Genomic DNA, 22,772 nt, shown 5'->3' with positions numbered 1-22,772 from the left:
AACTTAATGAGTTGCATTTAACGCTACTCTGTTATATGTTCTCGAGCAACTTTTAAACAAGTCTTACTTGATTTAGTATGAATGCAGCACTGTTTAACTCTGGAGTAACGTTAGATTATCTCAGTAAAGTCATTACATTAAACATTTACATTACTCTGTTACGCTACGCTACATCGGGAAGGATATAACATCATATTACTCGCGCCATACTAATGTTGTTGTTCATGCATGTTGTCCTACTACAGTCATGCCTTGCCTCCACTGGCTATCAAAAAGGACTAGCAGTAACAGACGAGTTAATTGCGCATTGTCTTCCAATTGTGAATGGTATGAACCGTGTTGACAATGAGCTGACTGCGAGCAGCAAGCGTGTCTGTTGTGATATGCTAAGTAATGTTGGCAAATTTGTCATGCATCAAAGCTACAATGAGGACACTCCTGCTTCCCTGCTAATATAAATATTAAATAATGGTGTGCAAGTTTAGTCATGCTCACCAGTGTAACCTGATGAGGAGAGAGAATAGTACAGTTCAAATTAAGAGCAAGAAACCAAAACAAAGCAATACTTATCTAATATGAACATATCTGTATCGTACAACATATAACATATTTTATTAAATTATATATATCGTGTGTGTGTGTGTGTGTGTGTGTGGTTGCGTGTGTATTTATATTTGACATTTTTCCCTTTGAAGGCAGTGATATGCTGGTTCCGGTAGAGTATAAGGGAGTGAGCAAATGGGTCAAGGTATCAAAGACCGAGGATGTCTGGAGTTTTAACAAGGAGGTGGGTGTCTTACTTTTATTCATGCCTTCAGGGGTTTCACTTTTGGTTTATGGTTTAATTTAGAATCATGTCATGTTATAACCATAAGTGAAGCGTTGTTTTCTGTATTAGTTAATTACAAAATTCAGTCTGCCAGGTTTTACTACCTTGATCCTGAAGGATTCTCGGGGAGTGGAAGTGGAACCAGACATATTGGATGAAGTCATCTCAGGTATCTTTCAAGGCCTTCACTGAAGATTGCAATGGCAAGAGATTGCAGCCTTCTTTTTCTCTCAGAATGATTTGTTTAATGTACTCATTAATAGCTAGTGGATCTCTGTTATTAATCGTTTATACTAAATCATGCAACACAATCTATGAGTTTGTTCTTAGGCAACAGTGTTGAGGAGACTTAAGAGGCCTCATCTCTATCAGAGTGGTCACAGTCACGTGCATCTGAAGGGTCCTCATCGAGTTCAGACTCAACAATAAAACTTGAAACCAAAGCTTGAAAAAAAACAGCTGATCGAAGGACCCCCTCATTGCCACATTGCAAGAGATGTAAGTTTTCTTTAAACTGGGGTTTAATATGTTTTAAGTTAATTATGCATCTTTGTTTTTCTATATGAGTAAATTTTTTGCCATTATGTGGCTCCTTGCTACTTTTAAAACATAGAGTATTACTAATGGCCCATAATTTAAATAAACAGATGTATGTACTTCTGGTTTTTATTAATAAAAAGAAAATATGAGAAGTATCAGCTGGAGACACAGACTGTGTCACTTTCCATGAGAATATAATGGAAAGGGATGATTCTGGATGATTCTGACTTTTGTGAATCGGTTTAGAATTGAATTTTCTAGTCCAGAAATGTACATACCTCTGATATTTACATTAGGGCTTGGAACGTTACACATTAATTAATTAACGCTGACTGTACTGACTAAGTCCTAACATAGTCTAGTAACTGGTTGCTAATACAGCGGATTAAGTTTAGACGTGTGCCCGTGCAGCGTCTTAAATATCAAACGGGGACTTCGGTAATGTTACTATTAACTAGCAAGTTTATTTTCCTCCATATCCCGTACATTGACATTATCTTTGCTCGTAATACATGTAACCAACACCGTCGTGCCTTGCTCACCCCCAGGCTAGACGCTAGCACAGTCAAAAACTGTTTGCTTCCCAAATCAGCAACACCTGTGTCTGGGTTTCCTCTACGTAAATAACCCACACCTCCATGACTCGAGATCAGCTGAACTGCAAAGCACATACAGCCCCCTAGTGGCACAAGACAAGAAATACATAAAATAATACAGAATGAAAATGGCTCATACACTGACAATTATTTTATCACAGGTTAACGCAGTTTTTATTATTACTATTATTTTGAAAGTCCGTTGCTCACTGGCTCTCAATACACAGACAGTCAAACCATGGGTCACAGGAGGGGTGGGATCAGCCTGAAAATCAGCCAACCAAACAAGCAGTGGAGGGAGGCTTCGGCAGACTACGCTGGACGCAGCGTGTGGGAGAAGTAGATAAACAAAAGCAAGACAAGCCATGAAATGCCACAGTGAAGTGGATAGCTACACACTGCATGGTGATTAGTATTGGGGAAGATGTCGGTCTAAGGAATGTTCTTAAAATCACAATGTAGCCGCTTGGCCCCGCGGGGTTGCTCTGCGCTCCTCAGGTGATCAGATAAAGCGCTCTGCGAGTAAACGGCAGGCGCTCTATGGATAGTAACCATGGCAACGGCTTCTCTGCGTTACACAGCTGTAGCCTATTTTACTTAAGTTAAAATTATAGCCTACATAACTTGATAACCTGATAGGCCTGCATCTAGTTTTGCAGGGATGCCATGTGAATTCCCTCCTGTTGATGTCCTATTTAGTGATCAGTAATAGATTCTGGAAACAGCGAGGATCAGTCTCTTTTCCAATGATTTGAGCTCCGCTTTCGCGTACAAAAGGTTCAAGACAATTCAACTTTGGCAGTGGGCGGGCGTGTGGGTGAGCTGAGCTTTTCACCTGCTACTGAACATAGACTGTTTATGCTGCTCCCGATAAAAGAAAAAGCTGTTGCTCAGAAGGAGCCTGTTATGATGTTCTGATCGTGGCTCTGGACTCTAACTTGTTTTAACAAGCTAGATAAAAGGTAATGCCCTGGCAGTGGCAAATAGCTTTTGTTTCATATTTGATTAGATTACATTAATGTTTAAGTTCAGATTTAGAAATATGTTATTGCTACTGTATAAAAGATACTGCTGGTATTTGTTTAAAGTCTTTGCAAACCACATGTTATTGCACTTTTGTGTATATAGCAGTACATGTAAATGAAATGTGCTCTACTTTATAATTAATTATTAAATTTTGCACATAACTATGCGATTAATCTTACTTTTGGTAGCCTTCAACTCAACAATCAATCATGATTTAAGTTAAATGCTATAGTTGCTGTTACCTTGTTTGTGGTCTGCTCCGTGGACTTGATGCCAGACCGGGTGCTTTCTGATCAGATGCTGAAGCATTTCTGTCGTGCTGTTGTGGTAGGCTACATTAGTTTTTTTTTTACAGTGGACAGACTGTAACATTACAAAGCTGTTTTCTTTTAGCTTGAAATAATCTCATACTTTGGACACTTTCTGTGTTTTTTTCTGTCCGGTCTCTTCTTCGTCCCTCGATATTTTCTCTCTCTTCTTCCACTTTGCAAACAGCGCATCAAATCACGTTGTCTTATCTTGATCACACCGTAAGCGCAATGGGCGACAGTACTAAATGTCCCTGTGAAAAAGTGCTCTGTTTAGTTAAATGGATTACACGAAGCATTGATGCAAAAAATTTGTGTCAATGCTTTTTAGTAATCGAATTATTCGAATTACTTGCTAAATCGTTTCAGCCCTACACAGTACTGCAGGTACAGTAGGTTTGTCAGACCAAATGTTTATCTGCCCTGAAGGAGCTCTCTATTAATGTCATGCCATTGTTGTATCAGACTGTCAAAACAGCCCTATATTCAAAGCCAGGTGGTGACCAGATATTCAAAGAATGTGAGAAAACAGACTGCCTTTCTGATGGTGCAAGAAGAAAGGTGGTGTACATACTTGTGGCAGACATGATGGAGAGTCATTGTTAAGTTCAAGGACTTTTTTAAAGCTGTTTATATATTTTTTGTGTTTACAACTATTGTTTCAATTTAAATAGATGTTTGTCCATATCATGAAATCCTATAAACTGTCATTATGATCATGGTAAAGTGTGGTGGGTCAAAAGTTGTTACTTGTGTTCCTTCACGGAGAAATTTGGATGGCTAAACCATGGCAGAACATCTTAGCAAATTCTCAAAAGCAGCACAATTGTAAGCATCCAGTCATTTGCTCAGTATGTCCCATATATGCATTTTACAAAAATATTGCTAAATAAAACATACCCTTAATTCATCTCAAGCACATATTTAGCAACATTGTAATGAAATCAAATGCATGGGAAGAGCAAAGCATACAGGTGGAGACGTCAATTATGTTGCACAAGTACACTGACAATTTGTTACAGATATTTTGTTATGTGCCCCAGATGAATACCATTGTATCAGAAATTGTCACCACAGTTTTTCCATTAAAGTTCAGTGTGTACGTTTTAGTGGCATCTATTGGTGAGGATTGCGAATTGCACCCCTCTCTCCCCTATCCATGTGAGTAGTATAGCTACGGTGCCTGAGACAGGACAAAGATGTCATCTATGAGATAGGAGAGAGTTGGCAGTCAAGAAATGAGGTTTCTTTAGATAGATATATTAATAAGTTATATTTATCTAAGTATTCAGGAAAACCATATGTTTTTTTGAATATTATTGTTACTTGTTCATTAATAAACAACAGCCATATCAAGAAATGAAGTGCTACATGATGTCTCATTCTCCTGTAATACAGTATTTTACAACTTGGGAGGGTTGGCTCATCTGGACTAACATACCAAAGTAAATATAGAATATCTCAAAAACTATCACATCTAGTGCATCAAGTATGACCACTGACGGATAACAGGACAATGTGAGTTTCTGCACCACAGTCCATTATAAACCACATAATACATTAAGTTTACAAAGGCATTGGCTGGTGAGGATCAAGGCTCCTCTCCCTTTGCTTAATTAGATAAGTATGCGAATCTTACCAAAATGTCTTTTATAACTTTTTAAAAATACAACAGAAACACAAAGTAGTACAGAAAGCCATAATTTCAGCTTGTGGTAAAACGGTGCAACGTTTTTAATGGGTATTTAGCATGTGAAAGTACAAATTACACATTTGTGTGCACAGTAGTGAAACAATATCCAATGATAATATTATACAAATTCGGAAAGTATTAATTATTGGTCGCTTGATAGGCACACGGTCTTGTTATATCACCATTAGCAGTAAAATAAATACATGTTTTCCACCAGGGCAGTATTCAACAGAAGTTTAGCTGCTGATCTGAGCTTCATGCTGTTACCGTTTTATTGCCAATAATATTCATCAGCAGTTTCTGTCAGGAAGGTAAGGGCGCATTTCTGTCTACGTAACAAAGCCATAACAGAGCGCTTGAGAATAACTACATGAAATTACAATCCAACTACATATTTTCTTCTACCAGAGCAGTAAAAGTTTATCAGTATGCAACACTCATAACATGAGGGAAGGATCCGACTCTGTGTTTATCTTTTTTAATAGTCATATCGGCTGTTATAAACGCCGATGAATATCTGCAAGTAGCTTAAATCGGCCAATAATATCTGCAAAACGATAAATCGGTCGGGCTCTAGTTATCAGTATTATCACGGTATTGTAAAAATGTGCCACAAAAGATTAAAATGTACTGATACACAGACTGAAACCAGTTCAACAAGTTTTATATTGAAAACTACGCATAAAATTTATATTTTGCTTGCTTAAACAATAATATAACAGCCAATATAATTTTGTAAACATTTGAAAACCCTCTCAAGTATGCATTAAAGATTTTATATTTTATATTATATAGGTAATACAATTACGCCATGTACAATTAGATGAAAACAAATAAGACAGTGATAGTAACTGAGCCCAACAACTGACAGAAATACAGAGGAGTCTGCAGCGTTTCTCCTATTCTGACACTTTCACAACTAATTTGATAGCTGCTGGATTTAAAGTGAACAAGATATGCTGGTTGGTTGACTAAACTGCGCAACATGTTGTGCTTTGAAAATCACAAGACTATCGTGAGTTTATAGCCCATGGATGTTGATCACAGTGTGATTTGGAAAATGACTGGCAGTATCTGACTTGTATGGGCTAAAACTTGGGAAAATGTTAATTACTCCTTGAAGTGAAAGTAATTGCTTGGTTGTTGATTATCATTCTCTGGTAAGCCTCTAACTGCCGTTCTTCTGCTTCTTCACCTGTTACCCTCCAACATCCAAGGGCAGGAAGTCTTCAAAGATTAGCGCATCAGATGCCACAGATTGCTTGATGAAGTTCATGAGGGTATGTTTTTTAATTGTATATTGTTTGCATTTTCAATTGATTAATTTTCAGATGACGTGAAATGTTATGGTGTTATCTAGAACTATCATCAATTTCTTGATGTCAAGGGAGCCTGACATGATTTGTTTTAAAATGTGCAGGCTTTGTATTTGGCGGTTGGAAAAAAATTAAGTTGAAGTCAAACAATGGAATAATTGCTCTTAATTGTTGGCAGCGGTGCTGGCATTCATGAACAAATAACATTTTTGTTCGATGTGATTTATTTGATCTTTTTTTCTATCAAAGGTGGGGAGAAGCTTTGAGACCTTCCTCAAGGAAAATGGCCCTGCTCAGCCTTTTCTCCTGTGTGTCAGGGAAAGAAAGAACAGTATCCAGAATTTCTACAATGTCCTGGACCAGAAGGTGATCCCCTGTACGACCCAGACCGCAGTTGCTGCTTTGACGAGCGCTTCAAGGCACATTTTGCTTTTGCTGTGTCCTATGATGAGGTGTTGTGCAACTTCTACACGTTCATCCAGACCACCTTGTATGGTGTTGATGTTGGCAGTGTGAAGGAGAGTCCTTGGGTCAAGGAAATCAGAGAAAAAATTCTTCACCGCGCAGTTTGAAGGGGAACACATCTATGACTGGAAATATGTTCACATGTTACATTTGTAAGGTACACCACACAAGTTGTTCAGTGGTATTCAGACATTTGAGGTTTCAGCATGGTATGTACCCAGGAAGAACTTCGCGTTTGAACTGTGGATGGGTTAGCCTGGATGTTGTTGTTGAATGTTTGTCATGTGATACATCAAGAGAAACCTTAGAGAATGTTGAGGATTGTTTTGATCAGCTTCCAAATCCATGCTCATGTCTTAACACAGAATCTAAAAGGATGAGGCATTTTGAGGAAAAATGGAAAATAGTAGAATCTTGGTGTTCGTTTTGATATACGTACACATACAGGCAAGTTCCTGTCGATGATGTTCAGTATTTCAGGTCACTGGTGACAACTTAGCTTTACATGGCCTTTTTGGTTTTGTTGAATCTTTCAGTGTAAATTATTGTTGTCGATTTTGTTTAAGTGATAAAACAAAGTTGCAGTCAGTTTTTAGTGAAGATCATCCATGTTTAACTCATGTTTAAAGACCTTCATTCATAACACAGTAGTGCCATTCAGCAAAATCCAGCTTTGGCCTCAAAATTTGGTGTCTAAAGAACCTGTCTGCTCAATTCCCTCCAGCTGTTCCATACTTCAGACAACTACACTGTAGTCAAACCTATAAAGACTGCATTTCCTGTTAAAGAGGATAAACCAACATGAAGACCAGAGAGCTGTCTGTGGGAGAAAAGCAAGCCATTGCCAAGCTGAGAAAAGAAGGAAAATCGTTGGACAAACATTGGGCATAGCAAGCACAACAATTTTGAATGTCCTGAAAAAGAAAGAAACTACTGGTGTACTGAGCAACAGACGTCCAACAGGTCGGCCAAATAGTTGATGACATATTGTGAGAGTTGTGAAGAAAACCCCCAAAACATCAGGAAGTGACACCAACGACCTCCACAGTGCAGGGTGAAGGTATCATAATCCACTGTTGGAAGAAGACTCAGAGAGCAGAAATATAGAGGCCACACCAGAAGATGCAAACCAGTCATCAGCAGGAAGAATCGGAAGGCCAGACTGAAATTTGCAAAGAGGTACAGAGATGAGCCACAAAAGTTCTGGAACACAATCTTATGGACTGATGAGACCAAGATTAATCTCTAGCAAAGTGATGGAAAGGCCAAAGTGTGGAGAAAGAAAGGAACTGCTTATGATCCGAAGCATACAAGCTCATCTGTGAAGCATGGTGGAGGTAATGTCATGGCTTGGGCGTGCATGGCTGCTTCTGGAACAGGCTCATTAATATTTATTGATGATGGAACTGATGATGGTAGCAGCAGAATGAATTCTGAAGTGAACAGAAACATTTTGTCTGCCAATTTACGGATAAATGCATTGAAACTAATGGGGAGGAAGTTTATCATGCAGCAGGACAATGACCCAAAGCACACTGCCAACTAAACAAAGGACTGTGGAAGGTTTTAGACTGGCCAAGTCAATCACCTGATCTTAACCCAACAGAGCTGCATTTCACCTCCTTAAGAGGAGACTGAGGGTAGAAACACCCCGAAACAAACAAGAACTGAAAGAAGCTGCGGTAAAAGCCTGGAATAGCATCACAAATGAAGAATGCAACAGTTTGGTGATGTCGATGGGTCGCAGGCTTGAGGCAGTTATTGCAAGCAAGGGTTATGCCACCAAATATTAAATGTTATTTACTTTAAGATTGCTCACCTAAGAATGCTGTGGTCTAATACAAACGGTGAAATGTCCTGAGTTGTTTAACACATCTAGATGTGAATACCAGGAAATAAAAGCTGAAATTCTGAACTCTTGTCTCATACTCATCTTTTGATCTTAAACCCAAATTTCTTCAGTGAACAACAAAAACAAAGGAATTTGCCTTACCGTTCCAATACTTTTGGAGGGGACTGTATGTGGGATGGGTACAGTGGGTGGAGCGGGCATAGGGTGTCCACAACATTCTACATTCTCAAGAGTTGATTGCGTTAGTGTATTGGAATCAAGTGTGACACTGACACCAGTGTAGAGTACTATCAACACTACTCAGTGTTAGTTTTTAACTCCCTACAGTATTGAAATAACTCTGAGTGTTTAAAAAATTCAAAAGTGTTTCAAGAGAGTGTTCAAAAAAAGACACTATTGTAGTTTTCTATTTAACACTGTCAGTGTTAATTTAACATTTTGCTGTGTAGCTGTAGCTGGTACCTGTTTAACAAACATCCGCACATTAATATTTATAGGTTACTGGATGTGCTGCTCAGAGATGAAAGATCATTTCTACTGGCACAATGCTGATATTCTCTGCATTTAGAGTTATTGATTCTGATTGTGAATTCGTTATTGAATAACCCAGAATATGATCATGGTGTCTTGGGATTTATTAGGCTAAATGTTTGAGTGAAATTAAAATGCTCATATCAAAGACGCTTGGTTTTAGGCTTTCCGTTTATTTCTTCTTCTTATATCCTATACAGTATATCTATATTTTGTAAATATTACACCTTAAACCTATTTTATTGTTTTCCAGCTGTGTGTCACATGGTCTAGTCATGATTGAGTGATCATGCCTGCAATTTAGACAAGTTTAATCAACCCAAGATAATAATAATAATAATAATAATAATAATAATAACTAGAACTGCAAGCAGTTGTAAGCGGGGTCCAAGCGCGTGACAAAACAGTGCAAACAGCTGCTGACGTCCAATTATTAGGCTGTATAACATAAAGAGCATCTTTTGCATTCAGCACTAACCTGGTGTATTTTATGTTGTCATATTGTAACAATAGTTAGAAGTGTTCCTCCCTGTCATTTCATAGTTTTCAGTCACGTGACATTCGCGGTAGGCTACCTGGAGGGCAAAAACAACAGACCAACACAACGGCTCACGCCGCGACTCCCCCTTAGAGACGTCGCAAAAGCAGTTACATTTATTTGGATCACCTCTCAACTTAAGAAAACGAAAGATATGAACACAAACTGCAAATGTTGGGCACTTCCGATCCATGTTACAGCACCCGCTGCCCTTTTTCTGTTGTTAAAAAGCCTAGCTGTTTAATTCACACAAATATCCCGCTGTATATTATTTGATCAGAACAAAGTATTACTTATTTATCAAACGGGTAAGAAGTTCTTCTTCCACATAGGCCTACATTTACTAATTTGGCAGACACTATTATGCGGGAAAAAGTCACCTGAAGAAGAGTGTTCTTTCTACAATTTGAACCCCGACCTCTTGAATGTGGGACAGCTACACTGCCGCTGTAATACTGTGTAGCTGTGTTCTGTGGAGAGCACTGTTACTAAGCATCTCTTTCGTTGTCAACTTCCGTTGTGGCCTTTTGTATTTGCGTTGTGGCTTTTTGTATTCGTGTTGTGGCTTTTGTGTTCATGTTGTGACGTTTGTATTAGGCCTGAAACCTACGGGCCACCGTAGCTAGTTGCACCAAAGTATCTTCCAATCTTCCATCACTTCCTGTTTTTTAACATTTGTTAGCTTATAATTAGAACCGTTTTATGCGTTTGATCTGGGGAGCACACGCCTCTATCAGCTTCATCCAGAGATGGTCCGTGCCAAGTTTGGTTTTGATCAGACTTGCGGTTTCGGAGGAGTAAATTAAAATAGGTTTTGCAGTTTTCGCAATTTTGCAAAAAAAAAAATTATAGATGGAAATGGGCGTGGCCTATACCAGGGGATTCAGCTTGATCCCCCGAACGTGTGGATATAAGGTTTTTGATATGCGCCTTCATTAGCGGGAGTTCCAAGCCCAAACGCAATTACCTTGATTATAGCGCCCCTTAAAGGTGTAGAATTGTAGTGGTTTGGACCTACCCTGTCAGTTTTGTGTCTTACCGTCTTGGCCGCAGTAAGACATTTATGCACGGAAGAATAAGAATAATAATAATAAAAACAACAACGATTCCAATAGGGTTCTCATCCCTGCTGGGCCTGGGAACCGCGATGCCTTGCATTCACAGGTTCCCTTGCCCTTCTCGGGCTTGGACCCCTAATAATAATCTGAGCAAAAACAATAGGTTCGTTGCACTTGGTGCCAAGAACACCGTTGGTGCCCTGGCACTTTTGTGCTCGGGCCCTAATAAGGGGGGAACGCAAGACTGAGATAGATTGAAGTATGGGAGTCTGTCGGTCCCTCGTGCCCTTGGTTGACCCTCGGGGTCAAAGATTCTATAGCAGGGGTATTAAATTAAAATTCAAAGGTCCAGTGAGAGAAAATTTCACGAAGCATAAGGGCCATAAACTTGCATTATCATTCAGTAGCCTACCATAACGTATAGCCTAGTTGTATCAACATATGTTTTTAGTCAACAACTGACTGTCAAATCCATATACTGTATATAAAGGTCAACTCAGATACTATTTCAACAATAAAACTGAAGGGATAATAAATAATAACTACTTTTACAATAAATTCTAAATTTAAGGAAACTAAAGGCTGCAATTAAAAAAGTTTTTGTAGATGTGCATCTTAAAATAAATAAATTTTATTTGTTGTTCAATTTCAGAAAAAATAAAATTAAAGTAGCTTTGAGCGATTGAAGTTCTGTCTCAAGCTATTTTATAATTAACACTCAACACATCTTAACAAATGAACAGCTGTAATGCCTCCTCTTCTCTTTCATTCCCTCTTATATAGCTACAACTTCCCTACTTCCTCTTGTTCAGTGAGAAACATGAGCTGTGGCTAGGATTGGAGCTATGTGAGATATTCAGATTTTGAACTGCCCGTGGGAAGAATTTACATGTGAGAATGTGTACATTCTTGGTTAAAAGACATGTCAAGTATCTTTTCTCTTTCATCTCCTCTCTTCCTCTGTGTATCTCACTCGCGGACTCGACTTGCAATGTTCATGGCCATTAATGGCACTGGCAATGCTTATCAGAATGCACAGATTTGATTGGCTGAGCATCATCACATGAGACAATTGGAACACATGCAATTGGTCTGTGAGTTTCCTGGGGCGCTAAACCAGTACAGTAAATGCTAGAAAATAAAATAGAAACGCTCCTTCACGAGGTAGTAATTCTCACTAATAAATCGGCTGTACATGCCACCAAAGCCAAACAATTTTTTTTGTTTATCTTCCCAAGAGTCTGGTCTATCCGTCTTCGTACAGAAAGATATAGAACCAAACTCTCCAAACCGATACACAGCAATGAAATCAGTTTACTTTAGATAAGGTTGCCAGTTTTTCCAGTATTTTTCACATCTTCTTAAAGCATGTCTCAGGGAGTATTTGTAGTAAATACCTATCCTGCTTTTTCAGCTCACTTGGTAAGTTTCCCAAATACAAAACACCAAAGTTAAAATCAAGCCTGTGGCTGGTGACTGATCTAATCACCATTACCACATATGACAAGTATGAAGAAATATAAAATATAAAAAAGAGCACGCCCAGAAAATAGAAAAATGATCATGATTGATTGATGGGTGTCAGGGGATCGATTGTTTGAATGTTGATTGATGGCAAAGTGTTTGCAGGAGTTGCGGCGCATGGGCTGTCTGGGGTGTGTGCGTGACGGGGGGACCAGTGTTTGCCCTGTGTACGGCGCACCACCACTGGGGAGTGGGTGGCCACTCTGCTTGGGTGTCGCAGTCGTTGGTGTAGGGGTGGTGATTTTGGCTCGCGTGCTGTGCGGGTGGGGTGGCACTCGACTGGCTTCCTGTGGTTCCTGTGTCTGGGGCCGGGTGTGTGGGAGGGGGCTGGCGCCAGGGCATTGCAGTGGAGGTTGGTGGGAGGGTTGTTTGCGTGTTTCTGTCTGGTGGTGGACGTGCGGTGTGGGTCACGGTGTGTCCATAGGTGGGGTTCTGTGGTCTCCCCGACTGTGGGGGGTGGGGGAGTGGGTTGGTGGTTGGCGCCGGCTCGTGACTTTTGCTCATGTCTGGGACAGGTGGCGTGTCCCTGGGCGCCCATTGTCTCCTCTCCTTGCAGGGGCCCTCTTTGGCAGGGGTGGGGCTCCCGTTGCTTACCCCTGCCGGCTCTCTCACAGTGGGGGCATTCGGTAGTCCCGGGGGCACATGGCCGGTGTTGTTGGGGTGGGTTTTGGCCCTCTCTTGGGTGTGGCTGCCTGGGGGGGCTGGGCTCCCGTCCAGGGACGGGACTGGCCTCGGGTTCATGGGGCTCGGGGGCCGCTGGCTCTGCCTGCACTCTGGGCTGGGGACTGTCGGCCCTGGTTCTGCCGTCAGCGTCTTACATATGTTTAACCAGTCATCTTCACTTAATTTTATGTTAACTTCTTTTTCCCATTTTGATTTAACATACATTGTTGAAAGACCTCTTTCCAATTGTAAATATGAATAAATCCTGGAAATCAATTTTCTGTTAAAATTACCATTATACTGTATGCCTCAATGAATATCTTGATCAGACTCATTCCTATGTCTCCAGTACTTTTAATATTTTTTGTCAAAGTAGTGTCTCACTTGAAGATGTCTGAAAAAATCCTGTTTCTCTAAGTTATAGGTCTCAGTGAGTTGTTGAAATGTATTTAAACCTTTATCCATGGATATTTTACACTAAGATGTGATACCCATATTTGTCCATTGTTTAAACCTACTGTCCAAATTGGCTGTTCTGAAGTCTGTGTCGTGTGCCACCCAGCATAATATTTGTGCGTTTCTTTCAAGTTCTGGGTCTTTAAATTCATTATGCCAGATGTTTAGGGAACTGCAATCCAGTTGGTCACTTTGTCTAGGTATTTATTTTGAAGGACATTTCCTCTTATAATAGATTGGAGAGGTATGTTTATTTGACTTTGTTCTAAGCACTTCCATTTTGCCTCATATGTAGGATCATACCAACAAGCCAAAAGGCGTAGCTGTTGTTTTGTAGTAGTCTTCCAAACAGGGTAGGGCCCTTCCGCCTTTGTCTTTGGGCAGCTGTAATGTCTGAAATCTAATCCGTGGCCTTTGTTTTCCCCAAATAAAGACTGAAGTATTTCTATTCCATTCTGTGGTGTAGTCTGGCCAGAGTAGCTAGGAAGGTGGTAGGTAGGCAGACTCAAACATCGTATGTTTGCAGAGGTGATTATTTTATTTACAGTGGTCTGCAGTACGCGGATAATTCACCAATCAAACAAACAAAAAGAATGGAAGAAAAATAACACATTAAACTTGTAGCAACGCTAACAAAAGGCACATGTTCGCAGCAGCACAGCCTCACTCACCTCTTTCCCCCTTGGGCGCACAAATCCCACTGTTTATATAGGATGGTCAATTCACACCCAAACTGCTTCAGCCCATCCCATTCTGATGCAGGTTGATCTACCCCATAACATTAATACCTAGAAATCGCTTAACATTTGGAACTTAGTTACCAGTTCACTCCGCTCCCACTAACTAGAAAACATGTCAGGGTTATTCACACATTTATTTATAACCAAGAACAACCAAAAGAAACATTCATATAAAGAAAGAAAAACTTCTACTTGGTTTGGCCCGGTGATGTCATCCATGACCACCCTATTCCTATAAAACAGGAAATGCTTAGGCTGGCCCCTCCCCAAACAATTGTCCTGCATGGTGGAACTGAACAAAGGAACAAACAATTGTAAGTATTAACTAGTGATGGGCATAGCGAGGCTTTGTGAAACATTGAAACGTCTGAAGCAATTGTGCCGGAATTGTGTCTAGGCTTCCACACACTTCGACACCCGTCTCCACGGTGACACCTACTGGTCATTTTTGATATCGACACATCTTGGTAGGAGTTTCATTGAAACAATGACTGACCAGTGTTTACAATTCTAAACGCCTTATCAATACATGACCAACAGGATTTCGGAGAAATCACCATACACCAAACACACAAACGCTTTCAGATTGTCAGAGACAGCAGATGGGGATTGCAATAAAAGTGTGTTTAAATAAAACACATCTGTGTGTTGTTTCATAAGTAGTCACTCATTTAGCCGACGCTTTTCTTAAAAGAAAATCCCAATTGCTATGTCAGAGGATGCACTTTGGGAGGAACTAGGGGTAAAGTGTATTGCTTAGGGACACATGTATCAGTGGGAATCAAACCCAGGTCTCTCACACCAAAAGCATATGTCTTAACCACTACCTCATAGAGACAACTTGGTCATATTCTGAATCGGAATACTTTCTTGATCTCCGACGGTGAAGTCTTTGTTGCAGATACTTGCAAGACATAAAAGGAATAGAAATAATAGGTAGTTGAAATTAGTGAGTAGAGAATATAATAAAGTATACAAATCTAAGAATATAGCCTAATAATAAATGATAATAAATGTGGATATCTACAATATTATACAGTAGCTTATTAACAAAGGTGTAGATATAGGCCCTAGTGTAATAATAATTAATAATAATGAGTGCTGGCAGTGATGAGGTGTAATGGATTAAAAAAAATCAAATCAATCATCAAAAGTAAAGTTGAAGTTATTTCAAGAATGATTAATGAAAAGTGGAACAATGTCTCACATTTGTTATATGTCAAGAATTGTATTCAGAAATATTCATCTGTTTTGGGGCTGAGTCTGTTTTTTTTTCATAATTGACATCACAAGCCTTGGAAAAGTTTGGTCACATGGAACATTTGTTACTGTCAAAGATAAATATTTTTTTGCCATCATAGGCCTACAGCTGCGGATATATTACAGTAGGGTGCTCCAATAAATCAAATGATTGTGTGTCCTTGGATCTGCCAAATGAGTTAGAGGCTGATGTGCTGTTTGTTCCAAACACTGTGAATCAAGCGTAGAAGCGGCAGGTGTGCCACCTGTCAAAACAGGGGTGAAACGCACCGAAGCCTCGCTTCACTATGGTCATGTGACATTGAAGTTTTGAACCATGCTTTGGAGCAGTGTTTCTAAATGTCTGTGCTTCGGGATCTCAACACAGCGTCGACACGTCAGTATCGAGCGTCGCATCCCTAGTATTAACACAGGAAAACAATTAAATCATGTTGCAACCTTGCAACCCAATAAAATGGAGCTGAAACTAACTTATTACTGTGTTTACTCTAACTTATCATATGCTTTACTGTCGACTGTAACATAATGCAACCACAAATTTAGAGATTCTGCAAACGTTTTCCTGTGGGTCATAGTTAAATGTGAGTCTGAGTTTTCTCTAGGTTTAATTTGTAGCCAGAGGATGAGCCAAAAACATTGAGCAAAGACAGTATTTTAAGCAGGCTTAAATTAGGGTTTGTAAGAGTCACCCCCCCCCCCCCCAAGAACATAGTTAAAACGTTCCCTGGTTTCAATTAGTTTAGCTCTCTTTTTGATTTTATTTTCATATAGAGAATTTAGAGTTTGTTTCGTGTCCAGAATCTAGTTTTAAGATTTCATTGTTGTGCGGCTGTGGCTGAGGTAGAGCGGGTTGGCTGTTAATCGGAAGGTCGGCGGGTTCAATCCCTGGCTCCCCCTGGTTGCGTGTCGAAGTGTCCTTGGGCAAGATACTGAACCCCGAATTGCCCCTGGCGGCTGTTCCAGCAGTGTATGAATGAGTGTGAATGTTAGTTTCTGTTTGAGCACAGTGTATGAATGTGTATGACTGGTGAATGCAGATGTAGTGTAAAAGCGCTTTGAGTGGTTGAAAAGACTAGAAAGGCGCTATACAAATACGGAGCATTTACATTTACAAATGCCATTTGTTTATTCTCCAAAAATTTTAATTTTTCAATCAAATCTTTAAGTTTTTTCTCTTTTACCCTTTTTTAAGTTTGCCTCTAATGACCGCCTTGGCAGCATCCCACAGTGTGCTGGGAGATACTCCTCCATTATCATTGTCATCAAGTCATATAGTCCGCAAATTCTTTCTTAATATATTCTTGACATTGAGGGTCATTTATAAGGCTGGTGTTAAGTCTCCATAAAGTTTCTTTGGGCTTGTGGTCCGGATGTAGTGTTAAATACACTCCTGCGTGGTCAGAAATGTCACATATCCCTGGTGTATTTTAGAATCCTCTGTCTATCCACATAAAGAAGTAGTATTCTTGAATACACACGATGGGTGTGGGAGAGAAAAGTAAAACATTTATCAACTGGATGTAATTCTCTCCATATGTCCATCATGCCCATTTCCTTGAACACTTTTTTAATATACAACGCGTTAGAATTTACTTTATTTGAGGAGTCCAGCAAGGGGTTCAGCTGAGCATTCCAGTCTCCCCCACAAATGAACACACCTTAGGCTTCCATGGATATCAAATCAAAAACCCTCTTAATCAACAGTTTGTCACTTCCCAGTGGCCTATAGACATTCAATAGTGTTACTTCTTCATGGTCAATGAAACCTTTAACCAGGGCCTTGCAGAGACCACTGGAAGGGCAGGTGCTCAAAGTATAAAAGGGGCACATGGAACAAGGATTTAAATAGGTCTGTTCTCAAAATATCGATACATAAATATATCATTGTGTATTCCTTGCTGATGCCCGTATACAGATGCTTCTGTATCGATACATCAGCAAATGCTGTGATGCAAAAACAAACAGGGAATACCCAGCTCTAGCTTTAGAACACTGAGGGCTGACATAACTTGCAGGGAACAGTTGCTGTTGAGGGGTTTGCTAGGGATGCTGCTGCTGCTGTCGTTGCTGCTGATACTACTGGAGGTGATCTGTAACTAAAGATATCAAAATAAACATAGGATATATATTAGCTAATTAAACAATTATGGGACCATGAAAAGATGTAAAGATTGCTGACAGTATTTGACACTGGTTCACTGTGACTGACCTGCTGTAGTGCTGCAGCTGCTGCCAAGGCTGACTGCTAAGGGAGACGCTCACAGGGACTGATGCACACCGAGAGCTGCAGGTAGAGGAAATAAGATACCAGATTAAAAAAAAGTGTGGGAAATAATCTGAGAAGGAAACATTAATGGGGGAAAGGATGAGGATGGAAGGGGTAAGAGTGAGACAAATCTTTCGAGGTGTGTGTGTCTGTGTGTTGTTTGCTTGTGTGTCTACAGTATGCAATATAGTGATAATGATTTTTTATATTGCATTGTCAATCTGAGATATATTTGGATTTTGATTGACTATATGTCTTTCACATTAACATTTCATACCATTTCCTGAAATCTAATAGGGCCCTTTCTACTTCATCTTTACTTTGATGTCAGGAATATTGTTTATTTTTATTTTACATTGGTACTGACATTTTTATATGCATGGTGTGGTTTTGTAAACACTACTCCATCCATCCATCTATCCATCCATCGTCAACCGCTTATCCTGCGTACAGGGTCGTGGGGGGGGCTGGAGCCAATCCCAGCTGACATTGGGCGCAAGGCGGGGTACACCCTGGACAGGCAGGGCCACACTTGGACGAAAAACCACTCACGCTCACACAGGACAATTTAGGGTAACCAATCAACCTAGCCTGCATGTCTTTGGATGGTGGGAGGAAGCTGGAGCACACGGAGAGAACCCACGCAGACACGGGGAGAACATGCAAACTCCACCGCACCACTGTGCCGCCCTGTAAACACTACTGTTGCTGTTAAATTAAAATACTGTTCTGAATTTAATGATAATTTAAAAAAATGGCAGATAAGTATGCTATAAGTTGGAGGAGTAAGTATCACTATAAGCCTGTTTTACCAATGTAGTTATAATTACTTTAAGGCACAAGGCTTTTATTAAGTTACTATAATATTCTAGTTCAAGTGAAAGGTTTTTTGTCATATTACATAAAATGGACCAGACCTCTCAATGCCCTTGAAATTTTTCTCCCTCAAACAGCAAAACCGAAGTGAGCAGAGCACCTATGTTTATCTGTGTGTAGAAGTAACGTTAGCTGTCGGCACAGTGTTAGCCGGCAGCTAACGTTACTACAGGCGACACACAGAAATATACACAACAACTCTGCTGCTCTCTTTGCGTCTTTCTTTTAAAATACATCCAGTAACCCACAACAAGCACATTGTGGCAAACCCCACTTACCAGCAGAATCGAAGGTGTCCTGCAGGCAGTGCTGCTGAATCACTAATGGTGTCTGAACGGGAGGGCTCGTTACGGATGAGGCCATGAGGCGAAATTATTATTCATTCATTTTACTAATAGTTCGATTGGGCAGGCCTGCACAAAATGGCCTTTACAAATAAAAAATAATAAATTTAGGTAATTTGTGTTGATAAAAGGGCACTTTGGGCATCAAAGGGCAAAAGGGCAGGTGCTCAAGCAACCAGCGCACCCCACTCTGCACGTGTCTGCGTTTAACTGTCACATAGCACCCTTCCTTATCAGTTATTTGTGAGAAAAACTGTTTGAAATTGGAATCGCTACCCCATGCGCATTTCCCCTTTTAAAAGATGAATAATAGTTTTTAAACCCCATTCTCAGCTTCTCATGTTCAGGGTTTGAAACGTGTTTCCTTCCAGAAAATAATGTCCTGCTTTTCTCTTTTCATTTTAGCAATTGCTTTATGGCTTTTAATAGGGTTATGCAACCCATTGACATTAAGGGTGATTACTTTGTATTTGTGATAAAGCATTTCAGTCCTCAGAAGGAAAAAAATGTCCACTCCATTTCATATTTTCCCCTTGCTTTCTTTTTGTTTCCCCCTTTCATGCTACCATAAACCTATCTACCATGATACCAAGTATTTTATATGAGGGGGAAAATAGACCATCTGGGAGCTGCTTGCCTCTGCGCCTTAACGGAAGTCCGTAGGGCATTTTAATCCTTTCTATGGTTTACTAAATCGCACCCTTTTTGCAGTTATGTAATCGCACATGACAACATTGCGGTTTCGATTGCAATTAGATTAATCATGCAGCATTGCCATAGATGGTTGTGGTGAGATTTACAGACTGGCTAGTTTGGTGACAAAAATGAGCTAAGGCAAGAACATTAAAATACTTAGGTCAGTACCAATCACGTTGTTACCATGCTGCTGTGAGTCAATGATAAGAGTAAGGTTAATTTCAATTCAATTTCAATTTTCAATGTTATTTATATAGCGCCAAATCACAACAGTTATCTAACTTCCTTTAACAGGCAGAAACATGAGCAGAACCATGGCTCAGGGTGGGCAGCTATCTCCCTTGACCGGTTGGGGGTGAAGGGTGGCAGCCTACAATATACACACAGAGGTACAGACAGTAATGTTGATGTTGCTATAGACTGAATGAGAAATGGTACAGATATTTATAGTAGTGTTAATGATAACAATCGTAATGTTAATGATTATAATAACAATAATAACAATAGGACTAGTAACAATAGTTGTTGTAGCAGAGGGTGTCGAGCAGGAACACGGGGGCAGCAGGTGACTTGCAACCACAGATCCAGACTCCACAGCTTCCAGAGCCAGAAACACCTGCAGGAAGTGATAGGAGGAGAGAGGAGAGGGACGAGAAAGCACAAGACTACCAGAAAGGGGAGAAGTTGCGTTAGTAACATGCAATAATGGGATGAGGTTGTATACAGAGGGAGAGAAAGTAGAGGAGAGAGGAGCTCAGTGCATCATAGGAAATCCCCCGGCAGTCTAGGCCTATAGCAGCATAACTAAGGGATGGTTCAGGACTCACCTGAGCCAGCCCTAACTATAAGCTTTATCAAAGAGGAAAGTCTTAAGCCTACTCTTAAATATGGAGATGGTGTCTGCCTCCTGAACCCAAACTGGAACCTGGTTCCACAGGAGAGGAGCTTGATACAGGTGCTGGTCATATAATTAGAATATCATATCAAAAAGTTGATTTATTTCAGTAATTCCATTCAAAAAGTGAAACTTGGATATTTTATTCATTCATTACACACAGACTGATATATTTCAAATGTTTATTTCATTTAATTGTGATGATTAAAACTGAAAAACTAATGAAAATCCCAAATTCAGTATCTCTGAAAATTAGAATGAATATTACTTAAGACCAATACAAAAAAAGGATTATAAGAAATGTTGGCCAACTGAAAAGTATGAACATGAAAAGTATGAGCATGTACAGCACTCAATACTTAGTTGGGGCCCCTTTTGCTTGAATTACTGCAGCAATGCGGCGTGGCATGGAGTCGTCTGTGGCACTGCTCAGGTGTTATGAGAGCCCAGGTTGCTCTGATAGTGGCCTTCAACTCTTCTGCATTGTTGGGTCTGGCGTATCGCATCTTCCTCTTCACAATAGCCCATAGATTTTCTATAGGGTTAAGTTTAAGTAGTTTGCTGGCCAATTAAGAACAGGTATACCATGGTCCTTAAACCAGGTACTGGTAGCTTTGGCACTGTGTGCAGGTGCCAAGTCCTGTTGGAAAATGAAATCTGCATCTCCATAAAGTTGGTCAGCAGCAGGAAGCATGAAGTGCTCTAAAACTTCCTGGTAGACGGCTGCATTGACCGTGGACCTCAGAAAACACAGTGGACCAACACCAGCAGATGACATGGCACCCCAAACCATCACTGACTGTGGAAACTTTACACTGGACTTCAAGCAACGTGGATTCTGTGCCTCTCCTCTCTTCCTCCAGACTCTGGAACCTTGATTTCCAAAGGAAATGCAAAATTTACTTTCGTCAGAGAACATAACTTTGGACCACTCAGCAGCAGTCCAGTCCTTTTTGTCGTTAGCCCAGGCGAGACGCTTCTGACACTGTGTCTTGTTCAAGAGTGGCTTGACACAAGGAATGCGACAGCTGAAACCCATGTCTTGCATACATCTGTGCGTGGTGGTTCTTGAAGCAGAAGCAGAAGACTCCAGCTGCAGTCCACTCTTTGTGAATCTCCCCCACATTTTTGAATGGGTTTTGTTTCACAGTCCTCTCCAGGGTGCGGTTATCCCTATTGCTATTCCTTTTCATAATATTCTAATTTTCTGAGATACTGATTTTGGGGTTTTCATTAGTTGTCAGTTATAATCATCAAAATTAAAAGGAATGAACACTTGAAATATATCAGTCTGTGTGGAATGAATGTATACATTATACAAGTTTCACTTTTTGAATGGCATTACTGAAATAAAAGTAGTAAATAAATAAAAGTAGTAAGGTACTATGAGCTCTTAAAGATAAGATGGTGCCTGACCATTAAGAGCTTTGTAGGTGAGAAGAGTGATTTTAAATTCTATTCTGGATTTTATAGGAAGCCAATGCAGAGAAGCTAAGACAGGAGAAATGTGATCTCTTTTCCTGGTTCCTGTCAGAACACGTGCTGCAGCATTCTGAATCAGCTGGAGAGTCTGATAATAAGGAATTGCAGTAATCCAGCCTAGAAGTATGGTTTTCTCTGGACCCCTGCCAAATCTGACCAGTGATCATTTCGCCGCTGCTCTGGGTTGTCATGGATTTGGTCCGCTAATAAACTTCCCAAGTGGGATGGATGCCGTCTCTCCGAATCCGACCAGGTCTTTCCCAGAAAGTCTGCCAATGATCTACAAAGCCCACATCGTTTGCTGGACACCACCTCGACAACCAGCAGCGAAATGATGACATGCGGCTATACATGTCATCACTGGTCAGATTTGGCAGGGGTCCAGAGAAAACTATGGTGTCCGACATTGTTTTTGCATATGTACACACCAATTCAACATTTATCTTAGTGACCTCCGATTTGTCATTACCGCCGACTTGAATAACAATCTTACTGTATTTAAGTTTATCCTTAGCCAGCAGTTTCAAATAAGACTCAATGTTGCCCGCTCTGGCCACAGGGATGCACTTAACTATGGCCGCTGGCTTCGCTAACTTCACATTTCTCAAAATGAAGCTGACAATGATCAGAGTTGGTTTCTCAGCGTGTGTCGCTGAGTGGGGAAAATCTGTTAGAGACGTGAACAGGTTGGTGGTGACCCGTGGACTTTGAATGCTTACGACTATTCGTCCTTCAGACAGTCACCCAACCACCCCTTCCCGGCTGCTCAGGAGATGCCGGGGGAGGGCTACCAGAGGCTAACTCAGGTTGGTCCGCAC

At 40.4% G+C, this 22,772-nt stretch overlaps 2 protein-coding genes across 4 annotated transcripts in view; one reads left to right on the top strand and one right to left on the bottom strand.

Annotated features, from left to right (window-relative positions):
* The window catches only part of fbxl16 (F-box and leucine-rich repeat protein 16), an 81,034-nt gene that overhangs the window by 14,680 nt on the left and 43,582 nt on the right, over positions 1 to 22,772 (top strand). The window lies entirely within an intron of this gene.
* LOC119917043 (extensin-like) lies at positions 12,334 to 13,164 on the bottom strand. The gene has a single exon (XM_038737120.1). It carries the CDS (start codon positions 13,162 to 13,164, stop codon positions 12,334 to 12,336), a length of 831 nt encoding a protein of 276 aa, XP_038593048.1.

The sequence above is a fragment of the Micropterus salmoides genome, unplaced genomic scaffold, assembly GCF_014851395.1.
Source record: "Micropterus salmoides isolate LMB-PRFRI ecotype aquatic unplaced genomic scaffold, ASM1485139v1 Ms_hic_scaffold_10, whole genome shotgun sequence".
In the NCBI taxonomy this organism is placed as follows: domain Eukaryota; kingdom Metazoa; phylum Chordata; class Actinopteri; order Centrarchiformes; family Centrarchidae; genus Micropterus; species Micropterus salmoides.
The sequence above is the reverse complement of the archived record's forward strand: the minus strand, read 5'-3'. Positions and strand labels throughout refer to the sequence as shown.

Bases quoted from the DNA above. Each gene is read 5' to 3' on its own strand.
- LOC119917043 (XM_038737120.1), bottom strand. From the start codon at position 13,164: ATGTATGTTAAATCAAAATGGGAAAAAGAAGTTAACATAAAATTAAGT.